Consider the following 17,457-nt stretch of genomic DNA (forward strand, 5'->3'; position numbering starts at 1 on the left):
CGGGCTAGTTCTGCGGCATGGTAGAGGCTGGACTCCTTACCGTTTCCCTGGTGATGGCTTTTTTTTTTTTTTTTTTTTTTTTTTTTGCCCAAGCCCCGGATCTCTGACCAGGAGGTGGACAAACTCCTTCATGCACTGAGAACTCAGGGCCCTGTCCCTGTTCAGAGCCCACAGAAGTGCACAGCTCACCCAAGCTGCCCACCTCCCCAGGAAGCGATGCTGTCTCTGAAGGTTCACCTATGGGGATGGGCTCCTGCCCTGGGAACAGAGGCTGACACTTTGTTTGAAGAAATAACCAGATTTCAGTCTCTTGAGAATAGTCTCCCAATGAGTTGGTTTCTGCTTCCACCTGGTGGTCAAAGTTAGCTAATACACAAAGAGGAAGAGAAGGCCTGGTAGAACCAGTGGAAACCTCCGTAACTAGATCTAAAGGAAGCCGTGTTTCACTGCACAAGAGGACACGCATGTTGCCTCTGGAATTAGAATGTGTGCCATAGTATTAGAGTTTGGTCTGTAGGTCCCTTTCACCTCAATTTCTGGTGAATCTGTTACAATTCCTTCATTATAGAAGAAAGCAGCCACCTTACGTTTCAAAATAAGGTAGGATAGAAATAAGTCAATAAAAAAAATGTAATAGAAGGATAACATTTATTATACAGATCTTATAATGCACAATAATAAATTACAGGATCCAGAAGTAGAAGGCACAATATATTTATCGGTAGAGAGAAGGGGGGTGGGCACAGAATGGGAAGAGATCTGTTTAAATTATTAAGTTAGCAAAAAAATAAGTTATAGGCCAGGTGCAGTGGCTAACACCTGTAATCCCAGCAATTTGAGAGGCTGAGGCAGGAGGATCAGTTGAGCCCAGGAGTTCGAGACCAGCCTGGGCAACATAGTACCTCATCTCTACAAAAAAATTTGAAAAAATTAGCTAGGCATGGTGGTGCATGCCTGTAGAATCAGCTACTCAGGAGGCTAAGGTGGAGGATGGCTTGAACCCAGGAGGTTAAGGCTGCAGTGAGCTATGATCACACCATTGCATTCCAGCCTGGGTGACAGAGAGAGACTCTACCTCAAAAAACGATTATATTGCAAAAACAGTATTGGTACATGGCAAAATATTTTAATCAGCAGACAAGAATATAAAATGCTATTCACAGAAATAATCACCGTCTCTTCGTAGTGTTTTGATTTTTAAATATTTAAATTTATATAAATTTGATCATATAATCTATCTTCTGAACTTATTTAATATATCTTGGAAATACCTCTTTTTCGTTTCTGTAAATCTTTTTGCCCATCTATTCATGCATATCAAATTTTTAATGGCTGGCCAGTGTCCAATTGTATGATTGTACCCACATTTATTTCATCATTCCCTTAACTGAGGTTTAGGACTCTTAGATTGTTTCAGAGTGCTTGCCAGCCAGTGAAGCTGTGTTATTGTACCTGCATCTTTGTGTGTGCCTAAGACCAGATCTGCATATAGAGAGAATATAGATGCTGAGTCAAAGGGTATTATTCATCTTGATGGATATTTCCAAATTGCTTTCCAGAGAGAGCACCCATCAACAGCATCTATGAATAATGCCTGTTCTCTAAATGCTTATCAACATTGTGTGTTATCAAGATTTGAAATCGTTAGTGAATGGGGAAAAATGATATTTTGTTTTTAATTTGCTTTTCTCCATAACCCAGGTTGAGTATGTAAAATATACATATAAATCATTTTGTGCTTTCTGTGAACTGACTAACTCATATCCTTTCCCCATTGACCATATAGATTCTTTATCTATCAGGGAGATGAACCGTTTTTCATTTTAATTGCAGATACTTTTCCTAGATTGTCATTCGTCTTTTAGTTTTGTTCTTTGTAATTTTTTTTTTTGCTTGTTTGTCTATTTTTTCTTGCTGTTTTTCTGTACAGTTATATTTCCCATAAGAAGCCTAGATTTCGGAGCTGATTTAGATCTTTTTTTTTTTTTTTTTTTAATAACCTAGAGGGTTTTTTCTTACTTTTCTTAGTTTCAGGTGTTTATTTTTGTTTTTGTTTTTAAAATAGTGAAGGCCGGCCGCGGTGGCTCACGCCTGTAATCCCAGCACTTTGGGAGGCCTAGGCAGGCAGATCACGAGGTCAGGAGTTCGAGACCAGCCTAGCCAACGTAGTGAAACCTCGTCTCTACTAAGAATACAAAACTTAGCTGGGTGTGATGGTGTGTGCCTGTAATCTCAGCTACTTGGGAGGCCAAGGCAGGAGAATTGCTTGAACCCAGGAGGCGGAGGTTGCGGTGAGCCGAGATCGCAGCACTGCACTCCCACCTGCCTGGGCAACAGAGCGAGACTCCATCTCAAAAAAAAACAACAACAACAAAAAACAAAAACAGTGAAATATTTAACCCACCAGACACTTATTTTTCCTTACACTGGTGGTCTAACCATATTCCACAGGTTCTTATTTATGGTGGTTTTATTTCTGCTGTTTTCAATATGTTTTGCTATTTGGGTTTTCATTTGATCTTTGAACCAAGAATTGTTTCAAAGAAAATCTTTATATGTTTACAAGCAAGGGCTTTGTTGTTGTTTTCTAATCTTGCTATTTTTTTTTTTTACATAGTTTTATTGCATTGTCATCAGATAATACGGTCTCTCATTCCTGTAGTTTGGAATTATTTTGTGATGAAAGTGACAGTCCTTAGACCTAACTCTGAAAAATACCGCCTCTTCTGAGCGCTCGCTGTGGCCAGCCTCCATGCTTTATTTAGAGCACTGTCTCTTTTGATCAGCACAGTCCCCCTGCAGGGAGGTATTTTTATACCCTTTACAACTGAGAAGACTGATGGCAGAGAAAATGAGAACCTTCCATGAGGTCCACAGTGGTGGAGCAGCGAAGCCAGAATTCAGTCTCCTCTCATTCCAGAGACTCTGCTTGTCGCCATTTTGCTGGACAGCCTGTTGCTCAGGAAATGCCACCTGCTCTTTCCTTCTGTTCCTTTCCTCCCTCTTCCTCATTTTTTCCAAGGCTACTAGAAGGAAGGACATCAGATCCTCAGGGATCATCATCATCATCATCATCATCTTCATCACCACCATAGCCCATATTAATATTCAGCTCTCTACGCCCATCTCTATTCTAAGCGCTTTACATATATTGACATATTTATTCCTCATAACAACTTGGTAAAGGTACAATCGTTACCTCCATTTTGCAGATGAAGACACGGAGGCAAGCGCAGGTTAACTGACTTGTCTACGATTACGTAGCTAATAAGTAGTTGAGCTGGGATGACAACAAAGGTGTTCTTTTTTTTTTTTTTTTTTTTTTTTTTTTTTTTGAGATGGAGTCTCGCTCTGTCTCCCAGGCTGGAGTGCAGTGGTGTGGTGCGATCTCGGCTCACTGCAAGCTCCGCCTCCCTGGTTCACGCCATTCTCCTGCCTCAGCCTCCCGAGTAGCTGGGACTATAGGCTCCTGCCACCACATCCGGCTAATATTTTGTATTTTTAGTAGAGACGGGGTTTCACCGTGTTAGCTAGGATGGTCTCAATCTCCTGACCTCGTGATCCGCCCGCCTCGGCCTTCCAAAGTGCTGGGATTACAGGTGTGAGCCACCGCACCCGGCCAACAAAGGCATTCTTGTCCCACAATCCATGGTCTTAACCAATACTGTTCTAAAAGTTCCAATTTCAAGCTCTTGGGCTGCCATAGAGAGAAGGTACAGCCCCCTTCACTTACTCTGTTTCCCAATGCTGTGGAAGTTCCTGAAGCAATTTCTCAAAATCAGGATCAACACGTAGGGCTCAAGGAGTTTCACAGTGTACAGAGCAGCATGCCGCCCTCCTCCTCGGCCAGGCAGGAGCTCTTGCTGGAAATGCATTTGCATTTGGGAGGCTGAGGCGGGCGGATCACAAGGTCAGGAGTTTGAGACTAGCCTGGCCGATATGGTGAAACCCCGTCTCTACTAAAAATACAAAAACTAGCCAGGGGTGGTGGCGCACGCCTGTGGTACCAGCTACTCGGGAGACTGAGGCAGAGGAATCACTTGAACCCAGGAGGTGGAGGTTGCAGCGAGCCGAGATTACGCCACTGCACTCCAGCCTGGGTGACAGAGCCAGACTCCGTCTCAAAAAAAAAAAAAAAAAAAGAAAAAAATGCATTTTATGGTGCAGTATCCACTTTCTTCTCTCCGGTTCAGTGCCTCTTGGGATCAAGGGTCCAGTCACTGGCCTTGGACCAAGAACAAAATGAATAAATGCCTTGGTGTGGGCTCTGTTACTGAAGGCACACTTGCGTCTGGGGTGTGGCACAGCTAGTCGTGTGGTTCGCAGCTAGGCCTTGGGTCTGGAGACATAACCTTCCCTGTTCTCTTTGACTTTCCTATCAGAGTACCTATGAGCCACTATGATGATGCTATAGGGTTAACTTTGACTCTACTCAGATTACTAAATTCCACTCTAGCATTCTGCTTCTAGAATTACTAGAGAAAATTACTTCACTTTGGGGTTCACTCATGAGCTTTTTCCATCATGAGCAGAGACCATGATGCCTTCCTCTTGCTGGAGCCCTGTGAAGATCAGGAAGCTATGCTGAGACAAAGCCGTGCATGAGAGCTGTGCTGCTCCGCCTGCCATGTGCACACACATTACCAGAGCGTCTTGTAAACATGCAGTCTCTGATTCAGTAGGTCTCGGATCTGTCCTGGGTTTCTGAATTTCTAGCCCAGGGGATACAAGTGCCACTGGCCCACAGACTGTGATTTGTGTAGCAAGGTTCCAAGGTGCTGGTACGCTTAGTAATGTTTGCAATTACTTCGCAGTGTGTTTTCTTTCTAATTACAAAATGTTCCAAACATACATATGATAACAAAGTAATCGTCATAAAGATTGAATAGTTATGTTTGCCTCGGATCTTTCTGTGATGACATAAAATGCGATAGAAGGAGCTGATTCCTGCCACTCGCCCTTTCTCTGTTTCTCAAGGTAGCTACTCTCCTAAAGCTGAGGTGTGCTGCTCCAGTGCATGTTTTAGGCTGTGACTACAGATGTGTTCTTTTGTGTTTCAGAAGGACATCTTGCAGCGTGTTCATGCACACACACACACACAGACATTTACATGATCTGAAAATTTATCTTCCTTAATTCTTCTTAGTACCAAATTGTGTGTGACATGTTTTAACCAATCTGGACTCCCCAGTGTAAAATAAAACTGCCGTCTTTAGAGAGGGAAGCATTTCTTGGGCTCATGATAGGATCGGGGGTCCTAGGAATACCCTAGACACACACACACACACACACACACACATACACACACACACGCACGCACGCACAATGAGAACCACCATCCTGAATCCTTGGTATCTGGGGTCAGGCTTCAGGGGGACACCTGAGCTGGTTTCTCATGGAGCTGGATTTCCCCCTTCCTTCCCTGGCTCTGCTTTCTTCTTCTTCCTACTGCCATCCCTTTTCCAACTTTCCAGTGGCCACCATGACCCCAGGGGGAGGAGAAGGCTTGGCTGTGGGGCACCGGGTGGGGCACGGAGTCATGGTGAGGATAGGATGCATCATGGTGGTGACTGTGGTCTTTTTCCAGGAGACGACCTCATGCGCTGTGTGGATCTCTACAACCAGGCCCAGTCCAAGTGGTTTGAAGAGATGGTGACCACCACATTGGTAAGTGGTCAGGGATGTGTGGGCATGGCAATACAGAGGCTGATGCAGAGCAGCCCCTGGTGGTTGTTGGTGGGCACGGAGATGATGGGGTGGAGTGACCCTAGAGATGGTCATCAAATCGACATCAGTGTTGGGGTCGAAACCTCAACGTGAGCCAGCTTATGTGGATTCGGATCTCTGCTCCAGCGCTTCCTAGCTGTGTGGATGTGGGCAGGGTTGGGTTCGATATGGCTACATCCTTCTTGGGCTGTCCTCTGCGAGGTCAGGGTCAACTGAGGACTCTCCTCAACTAAGTGGACAATGGCCTCTTTAGGAAAAATAGCCAAGCTATAGGAAAAGAGGACCGCCCTATACATGCACACACATGAGTTGTAGGTCCTTGATAGGAGATCCTTGCAAAGTGGATGGATGGGTGAAGATGGAGCTAGGCAGGGGCGTTGGGGGAGGCCTCTCACCAAGGGTGAACAACAGGCGGCAGGGCCAATGATGCTCTCCTGAGTATTTCTTGTAAAGGGGCAGCATCTCCTTATCGGTTAGCACCTGCCTGAGTGGACAGCGAAGTGTGGCTGGTACTTGGGCCAGATGGGACAGGAGGCATCATGCCAGGTGCTCATCGGATCAGCCCACTGCCTAAAGCCACCCGTCCATCCAGCACAGGACTAACCAGCTGCCTTCCCCAGGTGTCAGCCCACCAGAGCAGATTAGAGGCCTCCACCAGGGACAGTGACCTAGTTTTCCTCCTGGTTAATCTCCTAATTAAGCCCCCTGCTTTACCCCCCTTTCTGGTTAATCACCTGGGCAGTGACCTAGTTGTATGCAGAATAACAGCCGGATCCCCTCGATTCCAAAGACACAAAACCATCTAGAAACCAGAGGACGAACCCCTTCCACTCTCCCCTTTGACAAAAGCTGTGCCACGTGCAGCCCAGTCTGCCTTCCTGGCCCGGTCTCTATTGCTGCCGCAGCACTAGGCGTGGGCAGAGGAAGGGAGGCTGCTCAGCAGAGGCCCAGGGACACGGCCCCAGGAATGTGTGGCATGGAGCTCCCACATGTGCCCCTTTGTTGTACCCCATCAGAGCACCAGGGCTAGGGCTGCATGGGTGCCTTGCTATGAGTAACAGCCTGATGGACTCTGGTTTAAATCCTGTCCCTCCCATAATTCCGTGTCGCTTTGAGTGAGCCGTGTTGTTGCCCCTCTAGGTGTTAGTTCCCTTGCTTGGAGAATGGGGATAATAACAGAAACGATCTCTTAAAATTGTAACGAGGACAGTTAAGGAACGCATGTAAAGCCCTCAGCACTGTGCCTGGCGGAGGAGGCTTTTCAGGAAGTAAAACAGCCGCTGCTGCTGTCATCAGCTTCACCTTCGCCTTACATATGGGGCACGCTCTTCATCAGACCCCAGAGAGTCAGATGGGGCAGGATGTCCACAGCCAGTGACTTGCATTTTGTGGTCTTGGTGGGAGGACCCCCAAGTGGAGGGGATGTGCTCAGAGTTCTGCGGCCTTTGCTTTCTCGGCAGGAGCTCGAGCGGCTGGAGGTGGAGAGGGTAGAAATGATCCGGCAACACCTGTGCCAGTACACGCAGCTGCGGCATGAAACAGACATGTTCAACCAAAGCGTGAGTTTCCAGCCCAGCGGGGCTCCCAGGCGACACGGGGCCTGGGGAGGGCTGCCTGGCACTAGGCCATGGCAGGTTAAGTGGCTGCTGCAAGTGAATCTGTCCTAAAGGCGGGCGGTGGGCAGCTGCTCTGGCCTGGGGGTGGCCTCGTGGACTGGGCCTGTCAGAATTGTCCTGGACGTCCGTGTGATTCCGATCCTGGCACATGAAGTGGACACACACGTGAGCTGTTATCCCGAGGAGAAAGAAGCTCGTAACAGTTACAGTAGCCAAAGACACGTTATTAAATTTCTTAAAAAACAAAACCAAAAAAACCAACTTCTAGAAATATTCAAAATACCTAAAGCTCAAGTTGTATTTGTCCTGTTCTCTGGTGGTAAATGTGGGGTGGAAGGGATAGAGACAGGCTTTAAGGCCCTCCTGGCCTCTCATCCAGACCTGGGGTCTGCAGGGTGAGAAGCAGGGTCGGGATGCGTTCTGGGTTCCCCGTTCACAGCCCTCTTCATGTGCTGTCCCCCAGATGGGCCTCCCCTGGGGCCCCGGAGCCCTCTAGAGAGGCTGCTGTCAGAGACACTAAGGCGAGAGCAGCATGTCTCAGAGGAGACCTCCCGGTTTGGCCGCCGTCTCTAACAATGTCGCGTTTTCTCTGTCTCTTGCAGACAGTCGAGCCCGTGGATCAGCTGCTTCGAAAAGTGGACCCGGCCAAAGACAGGGAGCTGTGGGTCAGAGAGCACAAGACGGGCAACATCCGCCCTGTGGACATGGAGATCTAGATGGGCCTGTGCAGCTTTGGGGGGTCCTGCTGCGGAGCGGGGCTGGGCTCCCACCATGGGGCCCATGCCTAGTGGATGCCCCCACCCTCTCTCCTGGGCCACTGAGGAGAGGGGAGAGAGCTGGTGATTCCAGAAGGGTGACCCAGACAGCCTAGCTGGGGGCTCCCCCATATTCCCAGGCCCAGAAGACAGACCCACAGCCCTGCCCTTGTCTCTGAGGCTGAAGACCCCCTGACTCCCGTGCTGTGCTTGCTGCTCTGAAACAAACGGAGGCTGGAACTTTGTGGTCCCTGCCGAGTTTTGTAGGGGTCACTGTCACATGCTTGTGCCCTGGAAGCCCCAAGGCTCTTCCTCCAGCTGGCTCCCTTGTCTCCTTTGGAGGATCAGGGGAGGGAGGTCTCTGTCTCTAAGCCAGGTGTCAGGATCAGAATCATGGGTAGAAGGTGCCATTCAGCTCACAGCCGCACCCAGAATCCTTTGCAGCCCTCCTTCTTTATTTTTTTCCCATTGCATTCTGGGAGCCCACATCTGGCTTTCTTAGCCGCTGTTCATCACCAGGGGTTTTAGGAGGAAGGCTTGGCTCCTGTCTTCCCAGACCCACCATGCCTGGAGAGGTCAGGATGGAACTACCTCATTCGGCAAATTAGCCCCAAATTGAGCGCTGAATCGTGTCCTGTGAGATCAGGCGCCATCTGTAAAGTCTCCTCTGGAAATGCCAGTCCATCCTTCCCCCAGCTGCTTCCTTGGGGAGCCCCCTGCCCCCACCCTGCCACCCCTTCCCAGTCTCATTAGAGGAAGCTTTCCAAAGTTCTCAGTTATCAAGACCTCATCCAGCTTGTCCAAAGGCTTCAGGGATGGAAACAAACCAGCTCGTCTCAGAGGCCAGCAAGCTGGGGCCTGTCCGCCACGGTGCCCTCTGCACCTTTGGGCTGCCCTGGCCCCCCCTCTCCCAGGCCGCCCACCACAGGCTCTTAACGGGGCCGGGTCAGTCCTACATGGGAGCTGGGTTAGGGCAAGTCTTTGCCATCCCCCAGATGGCTCTGTCTTCTTGTGTATGGCAGGGCTGGGACTGCTGTCCCTTGTACAGTTTTCTGTCACTGGTGGGCACTGGACAGGCATAGCGGACTCTCTTGTGGCCACACTAGGTTGTCGCCTTTCAGGCAGTGTCCCGCCACCTTTGCTTCCAGCTCCTTCTGGACGTTCCAGAGCCCTGCACCAAACCCTCAGTTGGTGTCTGCACCTCCTTTCCCTCTCTCCGTCTTCCAGTCCCTGAAGAGTCTGGTCTGAGTGTGACTTGGGAAGCTTTCAGTGCTGCTGTTTGGCCCAGCTCATTACTTTCTCCCTTTCTCTGCCACAGCAAACCCATTCTCCACCATGTCAGTCTAAAGGGGCCGGGAGAAGCGTGAGCGAGGGGCAGATTCTAGTCGGGAGCCCATGCCCTGGAAATCCATCTTTCTTCATCTTTCCCATTGACCACTTTGGGTTTGACCTGCACATCTGCAATGAGGGCAGAATTCAACAAGCACAACTCACTGGTCTTTCAGTCAACGTGCTAGAAACCGATGACTTATTCATCTCTAATTTTTTGGCGCCTCTTTCATTGAATGAGAGTTGCTTTCTTATAGTTCACATTAGAAAAATGCCTAATATACTAAAGTAAGCCAAACATTGTCACTTTTCTCTTGTTCTTGAAACATTGCAACCAAAAAGGCCAGAGCAAAGGCCTTCACCGACATGAAGACCTCCCGGTAGGATCTGTCCATGGGACGGAGAACCACTCTGTCCAGATCTGGGGTTGGGTCATGACACCAGCTACCAATTTTAGAATATTATTTCTTGGTTTCTTTATGAAAAATGGGTGCTAGTGGTAATTGCTTTGTGGCTTAGTGAACTACTTTGTGGATGATTTCCAAACATTCAAAGCCAATAGCCTTGTTATTAACAAGATATTTTGAGTACAATATGGCTCATTGACTTTTCCATCTCCATTTGAGGATTCCAGAGTCCTCTGTTCATCCCTGGGATAGAGTGAGCCCTCTTGCGTCTTCCAGGGTAGCTCAAGTTGGCCCAGTTTGGGCCAGTCCATTTTTGGAGGTCACTCTTTCCCCTCTTCATCCCCTCACCTCCTTCTCTTTGCCCCCTTCATGTACTTCCTTTCTTTCTTCCTTCTGTTATTCATTCATCAAGCAAGTTAAAGCCATTGTGCTAAGATCTAATCTGAGGATGCTATAATGGCCCTGTTATCAGGGAAGCCCATGATCTCTCGTTTTCAGGGGCCTTACCGGTCAGCAACCTTGGCATTGATACATAGGTACTCTGCAGAATTTAAGTTTTCAGAGGTAAGTCTGTTGTGCTGATTAATCTACATTCATTTATTCAGCGAATGCTCAAGACAAGCCAGGCGTGCTGAGACGCGGCGCTGTAGTTGTGTGTAAGATGGGCATTCCTCCGCTCTCCTCTATTCTCCATGTCGACAGAGAAGAGTATAATAAGAACATTGTACCCTCTCCACACTTAACCCTCTGGGATACTTTATTATAATATAAACTACTGTCATGAGGCATTTACCTGTTGGATGGAAGGTAGACAGCCACAAGATTTTAATCACCTGGTCACCAGACCCTCACGGCCCATATCCAACTCGAATTTCAGAAATTTCTTTGTTTGCTTTAAATAACTCTTTACAAATAAGGGCCGGGCACGGTGGCTCATGCCTGTAATCCCAGCACTTTGGGAGGCCGAGGTGGGCAGATCACGAGGTCAGGAGATTGAGACCATCCTGGCTAACATGGTGAAACCCCGTTTCTGCTAAAAATGCAAAAAATTAGCCAGGCGTGGTGGTGTGCACCTGTAGTCCCAACTACTCGGGAGGCTGAGGCAGGAGAATCGCTTGAACCTGGGAGGTGGAGATTGCGGTGAGCCAAGATCGGGCCACTGCACTCCAGCTTGGGTGACAGAGCAAGACCATCTCAAAAAAATTATAAATAAATCACTCTTTACAAATAGGAAAGTGAAGGCCAAGGGTACCCAGTGAGGCTGTGAAATGGCCAGTGAATTAAGAGCAGGGCTGGAGTCGACAGTCCAGACCCCCTATCCGTATGAACGGGCCCGTTTGGTTGAAATCAAGATTAGGATGCAACGGAGAAAATAAAAGACTGCACTTTGGAGAGGCAAGCACGCTATCCGGGTTGTTGTTTTATGTCTTGGTGCTTAGGTGAGGACTTAGCTGGGTTTATTCAAAGTGGGCGGGTCTGGGCTATTCTTGAGAACGTCCATTCCATTTCTGAGAACAGGTCAGCCCCTTCTACCTGCCTCCACCGAGGAGACTGATGCACAAGATCTGTTTGTGAAAGCCTGATTTAAAAAGAAAAAAAAAATCCTTCAGCCAAATGGTGTTCCAGGTTGGTTGCCATGACAGCCTCCAGGAAGAGCCACTTGTTACCCTCTATTCTTTCTAGTGCTTTCCATCAGTGGCAACACATAGGCCACTTGGACCGTGAGGACCGTGGCCCCGAGATTCTGTCAGTGGGACCACCCTGGGCCTCCTTTCTACCTCCACTCAGCACCCTGTTGGCCAAGGAGAATTTCTGCCGTGGGAGGCAGTGCTCTGCTAGTCAGGGTTGATAAACAGCCGGGCACACCGAAACAGTGTACCAACGAATTCACCAGCCAGAGGTTTGTTTCCCTACCCTTAGTGAAAACAAATCAATTACTAGATGAGTGGATGGATGCAGAAAAATCTGGGCTGAGCCAAAGTCCCTTTTGGAAATACAAGCCATAAAATTTGAAGGACATCAGCGACCTTGGCTTGTTTAGGTGATTTTACTTCCAGCTGCAGGTAGTCTTGACAAGGAGCATTTAAACAGAAGGCTCAAGATGCGCTCCGTGTGTAGGTAGGAGAGAGCAGTTCTAATGTTAAGTGGGGTACAGATCAGCTGCCTGCCCACATAGCCTGGACATCGTCTTATCCCCATAATCCTTCCCATCCCTACAAGGCCCATCGCCACCACCTCTTCCCGGGTTTATTGAGGTATGATTGACATCCAGTAAAATTCACCCTTTGGAAATACACAGTTCTGTGAATTTTGACAAATTTAGTGTCTTGTGACCATCACCAAGATCAATCTGTTTTTATCACTCCAAAAAATTCCCTCCTCCTGCCCTCTTTCCCTGGCAACCCTGATTGATTATCTGATCCTATAATTTTGCTTTTTTAGAATGTCATGTAAATGGAGTCACACTGATGTCGCCTTTTGAGTCTGGCATCTTTCCCTCAGCTTAATGCTTTTGAGTCATTCACGATGTGTGCGTGTGGTTTGTTCCTTCTTGTTGCTGGGAAGTATTTCATTGCATGGGCATACTACTATGCTTCTTTATTTTTACACTGAGCCTTTCGCCCTGGAAGTTCTTGGCCCAGGGTCTTCAACTTGTTTGCATGGCCACTTCCAGCTTGCTGCTTCCTTCGACTCCCCAGGCTCCTCCTCCAAATGCCAGCTGTGCCCACAAACTGTTCTTAGGGCTCACACTCGCCTTTTGGCGCGTGGTGGGTTTTTGGTAGTGCAGAAAGAATCCAGGGATGGGAGGGGAAGGGATGGATGGGTGCTCAATTGCTGCTCACGTCTGCTGCCACCTGAAGCTTGCGTCTCAGCCAGCAGATCTGCTCCCTTCTGGGACCCAGGCTTCAGTGTCACACAGTCCTTGGTTATGTATTGGGCGTTGGAGGCTTTGAAAGGCGAGCAGAAGCAGCATGGACAAGAAGGCTGGGGCTCATCACGATGCTTTCCTGGATCTGTTGCTTCATCTGCAAGCTGAGGGTGTTTGTTCTAGATGAGTGTCTCAGGCCACCGGCAACTGCATGTACCTCCTCCCTTTCTCATTTCCAATGATGCACCCTGTACACGTGTTCATGCTGTGTCTGGCTCTCATCTGCACAGTCGTGCATAGAATTGCCTCAAGTCCTGGTGAGAGAGATGCCTTGGCACTTTTCCATTTAGGTTCAAATGGAGCTAAAATTAAGAGTTTTATGAGCTGTTAGGAGTGAGGTAGTTTCTTCTAGGACCCCCAAAGAAAGTGCAAGTAATGACCATTTGGGTCTCATTCGCCGATCTTTGATAGTATGTTCTGGAGTCTACTCCCCAGGAGCCAGGACAGGCGTGAAGATGGAGTCCTTGTCGCAGCTGGAGCCTTGCCTAGCTGGTGGTCACACAGCCTGGCCTGTGCCTGCACCCCACTGGATGGTGGTACATGGTGGCAGGGACAGGACCACACCCAGCTAAGGCCAGGCCAGGCTGAGTGTGACCCCCGAGGTAAACACTCCTCTAAGCTATGTCTTGTTCGTGCCCCCTGTTCAGTGAAAGGTGAGTCCCGAGGCCAGCTGGGTACCTCTCTGTGTGAACCAGAGACATCTCTGGATCCAGGCCAGGTGAAGGTTAGGACCGGGAAGCCTGAGCCCCCGGGGCCTCAAGGTAGGGAGTCGAGGAGGCTGCCGGGACTCTGCTGGGTTGAATTTTGCCGGGGAGGACTCTTGTCTCCCCCTCAGGAGTATTTTTCTTGAGGCTTTCCTGGAGGTGAAGAAGCAATTCCCATTGCAGCAGGTTAGAGCAAGAATCAGAGGGCAAAAACCGATTCGCTTCTCGCCACGTTCTAAATGCTGGGGCGTGGCTGTCAGGAGGCCTTGCTGGAAGGTGTCCCTGGGGCTGGGGTGAGGTTGGGGTGATGGCCTTTGGAGATTGCGTGTGGTGTTCAGGACTGTTCCTCGGTGTTTGAGGGAAACTTTAGTGGGATTGCAGTGGAATGTAAGGTCAGGGCATGTGGGTGCTCTCTCGGGGTGGGGTGACTCGGAGACCTAGAGGGAAAGCCTGCTATGCAGGGGGAGGGCACAGGACTGGCCCTGCTCTGCAGCCTCCTTTGTCCCGTAACCTGAAGTTAAGTCACATCGCCTGTCAGGACCTCCGTGCACTCACCTGTCAAGTGGGGGCGCTTCCCTTCCAGCATCACCTGCAGCAGACGGGCTCTTGGGAGTCGTGGGTTCCAGGCAGCTGTGTGGACCCAGGGACAGACATTCAAAGGGACGCCAGCCATCCTTGGTGACAGGGGCCCCAACTTAGCATCCCTTCCCTTCCGTTAGGAAGCAGATGACCGGAGGCAACCCCTTCACAGACACGAGCACATTGGCAAACCCTATGAGAGTGGAATTTTCTAACAAAATAAACTTGCTTGTTTGATCTGTTTTCTGTAACTTTTGCTAAATACTTTATACATTTTTCATGTTAAAGAGCCGTGTCTCCTGCCGGCACTCCTCACCCCGGTATGAATGTGTTTCCCCCACATTGTATATCCTTCCACCCTCTGGCTGCCTAGATCAGTAAATAAAATTGATGTAATATAATTTATAAGTAACACTGTTGAAACCCTGATCCCAGTGGAGGCTGTAACCCACCTGCCCCCGCACCGCCCCCCCCGACCCCTGTTACCGCATTTGTGTGTATTAATGCTGAAGAATTAAATGTTTAAAGAGTTTAAATTTTGAAGGCGTTTGCTATATACAGTTGTCCTGCATTATTATAAAGAGTTTTCAGGAAGTTAAATCCCATCGCATTTTTTTTCTTCTGCTCTGTGTGTATCCTTGAGATGCCTAGATTCATCCCATGTAAAATAAACTGTCCAGAGACACTGGGTCCCCCTAGGCGACCCTCTTTCCTGGAGGGCTGCCACATTCTTCATGTGACCTGTCTTGGCATCCCTCCTAGGTTCTCGAGATTGGTGGTGATTTCACCTCCGATGACTTAGCGGGAGACAAAGGGCATCTGGACACTGGCGCCCAAATGGATGCTGAGCTCCTGGCCTCAGGCCCCTCCCCCGGTGACTTCCTGTCTCTGTGGGTTCCAGCCCTGTGCCTCCCTCCCGTCTCTGGAGCTCCTGGCTGTTTCTTTTCTCATCCATCCATCCGTTCATTTATATATATGTATATATATATATATAGAGAGAGAGAGAGAGAGTGAGTCTCGCTCTGTCGCCCAGGCTGGAGTGCAGTGGCACAGTCTCAGCTCGCTGCAACCTCTGCCTCCCAGGTTCAAGTGATTCTCCTGCCTCAGCCTCCCAAGTAGCTGGGACTACAGGCATGCCCCACCTCGACCGGCTAATTTTTGTGTTTTTAGTAGAGACAGGGTTTCGCCACGTTGGCCAGGCTGGTCTCGAACTTCTGACCTTAGGTGATCCGTCCACCTCGGCCTCCCAAAGTGTTGGGATTACAGGCGTGAGTCACCACGCCCGGTCCCATCCATTTATTCATTCGATAATTACTGAGCATCTGGTATATGCCAGACACTGCTCTAGGTCCTGGGAACACATCAGTGTGAGAAACAGATCCCTGCTCTCAGGGAGCTTACTTTCTAGCAGACAAAAACAATAGACCTACTACATTCTGTGATGTGGGTGTGGACGATGTTAAGTGTTGTGGAAAAGAAAACCAGGACGGTGAGGCTGGGTACATTGCAGAATTCAATAGGGTCATTTGAGTGGCCTCATTGAGAAGGTGGTATTTGACCAAAGACAAGGAGACCCGGAAGGGACCCTGGAAGGTCACCGGAGGAGAATGTTCCAAGCAGAAGAGATGCCCACGTGTCTGAGGCCAGTCTGGCTGGAGTGGAGGGAGTGAGGAGGGAAGAGCAGATGAGGATGCTGGGCGACCCTCTTTCCTAGAGGGCTGCCACATTCTTCGAACGACCCATCTCAGCGTTCCCCTCAGGCTCTTGGGATTGGTGGTGACTTTACCTCTGATGACTTAGCAGAGAGACAAAGGGCATCCGCCCCGTTTCGTCCCTTCTTGGAGGTGCCAAAGGCCACCTGCAAGAAATGGTGGGATGAGGGCCAGTGCTGCCTGCTGCAGGCTTTTGGCTTTGACGGGGAGAAGTGGGCAGCCATCGTGCATGACCTGATTTCATGGCCATGGGGCTCACTGCGGGGCTTTAAGGGGACAAGAGCAGAAGCAGGAAGAGCTGTTAAGGAGGCAGAGGTGACACTGCCTGCACAAGGCAGGTGCAAGGGAGGCGGGAAGAACGGTCCGGTTCTGGATGCACCTTGAAGGTAGAGTCAAGATGACTTCTTGATAGATTGGAGTGGGTTGGGACCGAAAAAGAAACACTGAGAATGACGCCAAGGACCTCAATCCAAGTCATCAAAAGGATGGATTGTCATTTTCTGCAGTGGGGGCAGCTGTGGGAGGAGGGTCCTTCCCCATTCTCTGTCTCCCCAGTCACCTTCTCCATACCCCCTTTTCCCTCTCAATGCAGACTTCTCTGCAGGTGCTGGCTCCAGGCCAGAGGGCAGGAGGGTCATCTTGGCCTTCAGCTCGTAGCAGGCAAGGTCGAGCAATGGGGAAGGGGTGGCGTCTGGGTCCCAGCTAACGGCCAAGATGGAGCTCCTGCTTGAGGGGACAGGGCCAGCTTCTGGGAAGCATCTTTCAGTCCAGCGAGGAGAGCGAGACCCAAACTGGGATCTTCTGCCTGGAGATGAAGCCTTCTCCTCTAGAGCAGTCTTTGGGTTTTGGGAGAGTTTATGGCCCCAGCTCAGACTTAACAAATCGACTCACAATACATCATCTCCAACAACTTGTTTGGCTAAGGAGCATAAGCTCTCCCTCTGATAGAAGATGTTTATGCAGGTTTTCAAACAAACCTCCAGGTCATGACCCCTCACTCTCAGCATCAACACAGCTGCCTGTGGTCCCCTGGGGCCCCTCCTGGGCACAGCAACCTGGAGAATGTGGACTGTACCAGGCTGCTTCCGACCTGGGTCCAGCTCCTTCCTCCTTGTGCCTGGAGAGGACAGCAAAGACCGGAGGGCTCTGGCTGCCTTCTGCCTCGCCCAGGGCCTCTTTCATTGACAGGGCAACCCCACCTCCTCACCTACTTGGCCTCTAGGCTCAGGCCTCCTGTGATGTAGACAAATGAAGCCTAAACGGAGAGCCTGGCAGACCTGGACTTTCCTTCCTCCTGGCATTGCCATTTAGCAACCATGTGACCCCAGGCTGGTGACATGCCTTTAGGAGGCCCCACGTCTCACTCGTAACACTGGCCTCACCTCATCTGCTGCAGGCTTGATGTGGACAGGGGTGCGATCCAGGAGGCACTTCCAGTCGCCTCCTGCTAGTGGCTCAGAGCGAGGGGCTGAGGACTCTGACCTCACTCTCCCTCCATCCCCAGGGCTGCTTCAGGGCTGCAAGGAAGATCTGGAAGTGAATGCGATTCCAAGGTGTGGCTTGGGCTCTTTGGTTCGTTTGTTTGTTTTCAAGGCTAGTGACTGTCCTGTTTCTAACTGCTCTTGAGAATAAATGCACGCTACAGGATGGTGAAAGCCTAGGAGAGGAAGGACTCCTATTCACAAGGAATATTCTCACC

The 17,457-nt window shown here is 49.6% G+C and overlaps 1 protein-coding gene across 5 annotated transcripts in view; it reads left to right on the top strand.

The window, feature by feature from the left end:
- GAS7 (growth arrest specific 7) overlaps nt 1–14,646 on the top strand; it is a 275,238-nt gene extending 260,592 nt beyond the window's left edge. For all 5 annotated transcript variants that reach the window (XM_003274677.2, XM_030800648.1, XM_003274676.2 and 2 more), the window contains exons 12-14: nt 5,588–5,667; nt 7,188–7,286; nt 7,946–14,646. In XM_003274677.2, the coding sequence (XP_003274725.1) occupies nt 5,588–5,667; nt 7,188–7,286; nt 7,946–8,059 (293 nt within the window). In that variant the 3' untranslated portion in view covers nt 8,060–14,646. The remainder of the gene's footprint in view (nt 1–5,587; nt 5,668–7,187; nt 7,287–7,945) is intronic.
- Nucleotides 14,647–17,457: the final 2,811 nt, after the last annotated feature.

This window comes from Nomascus leucogenys, chromosome 19 (assembly GCF_006542625.1).
Source record: "Nomascus leucogenys isolate Asia chromosome 19, Asia_NLE_v1, whole genome shotgun sequence".
NCBI lineage: Eukaryota > Metazoa > Chordata > Mammalia > Primates > Hylobatidae > Nomascus > Nomascus leucogenys.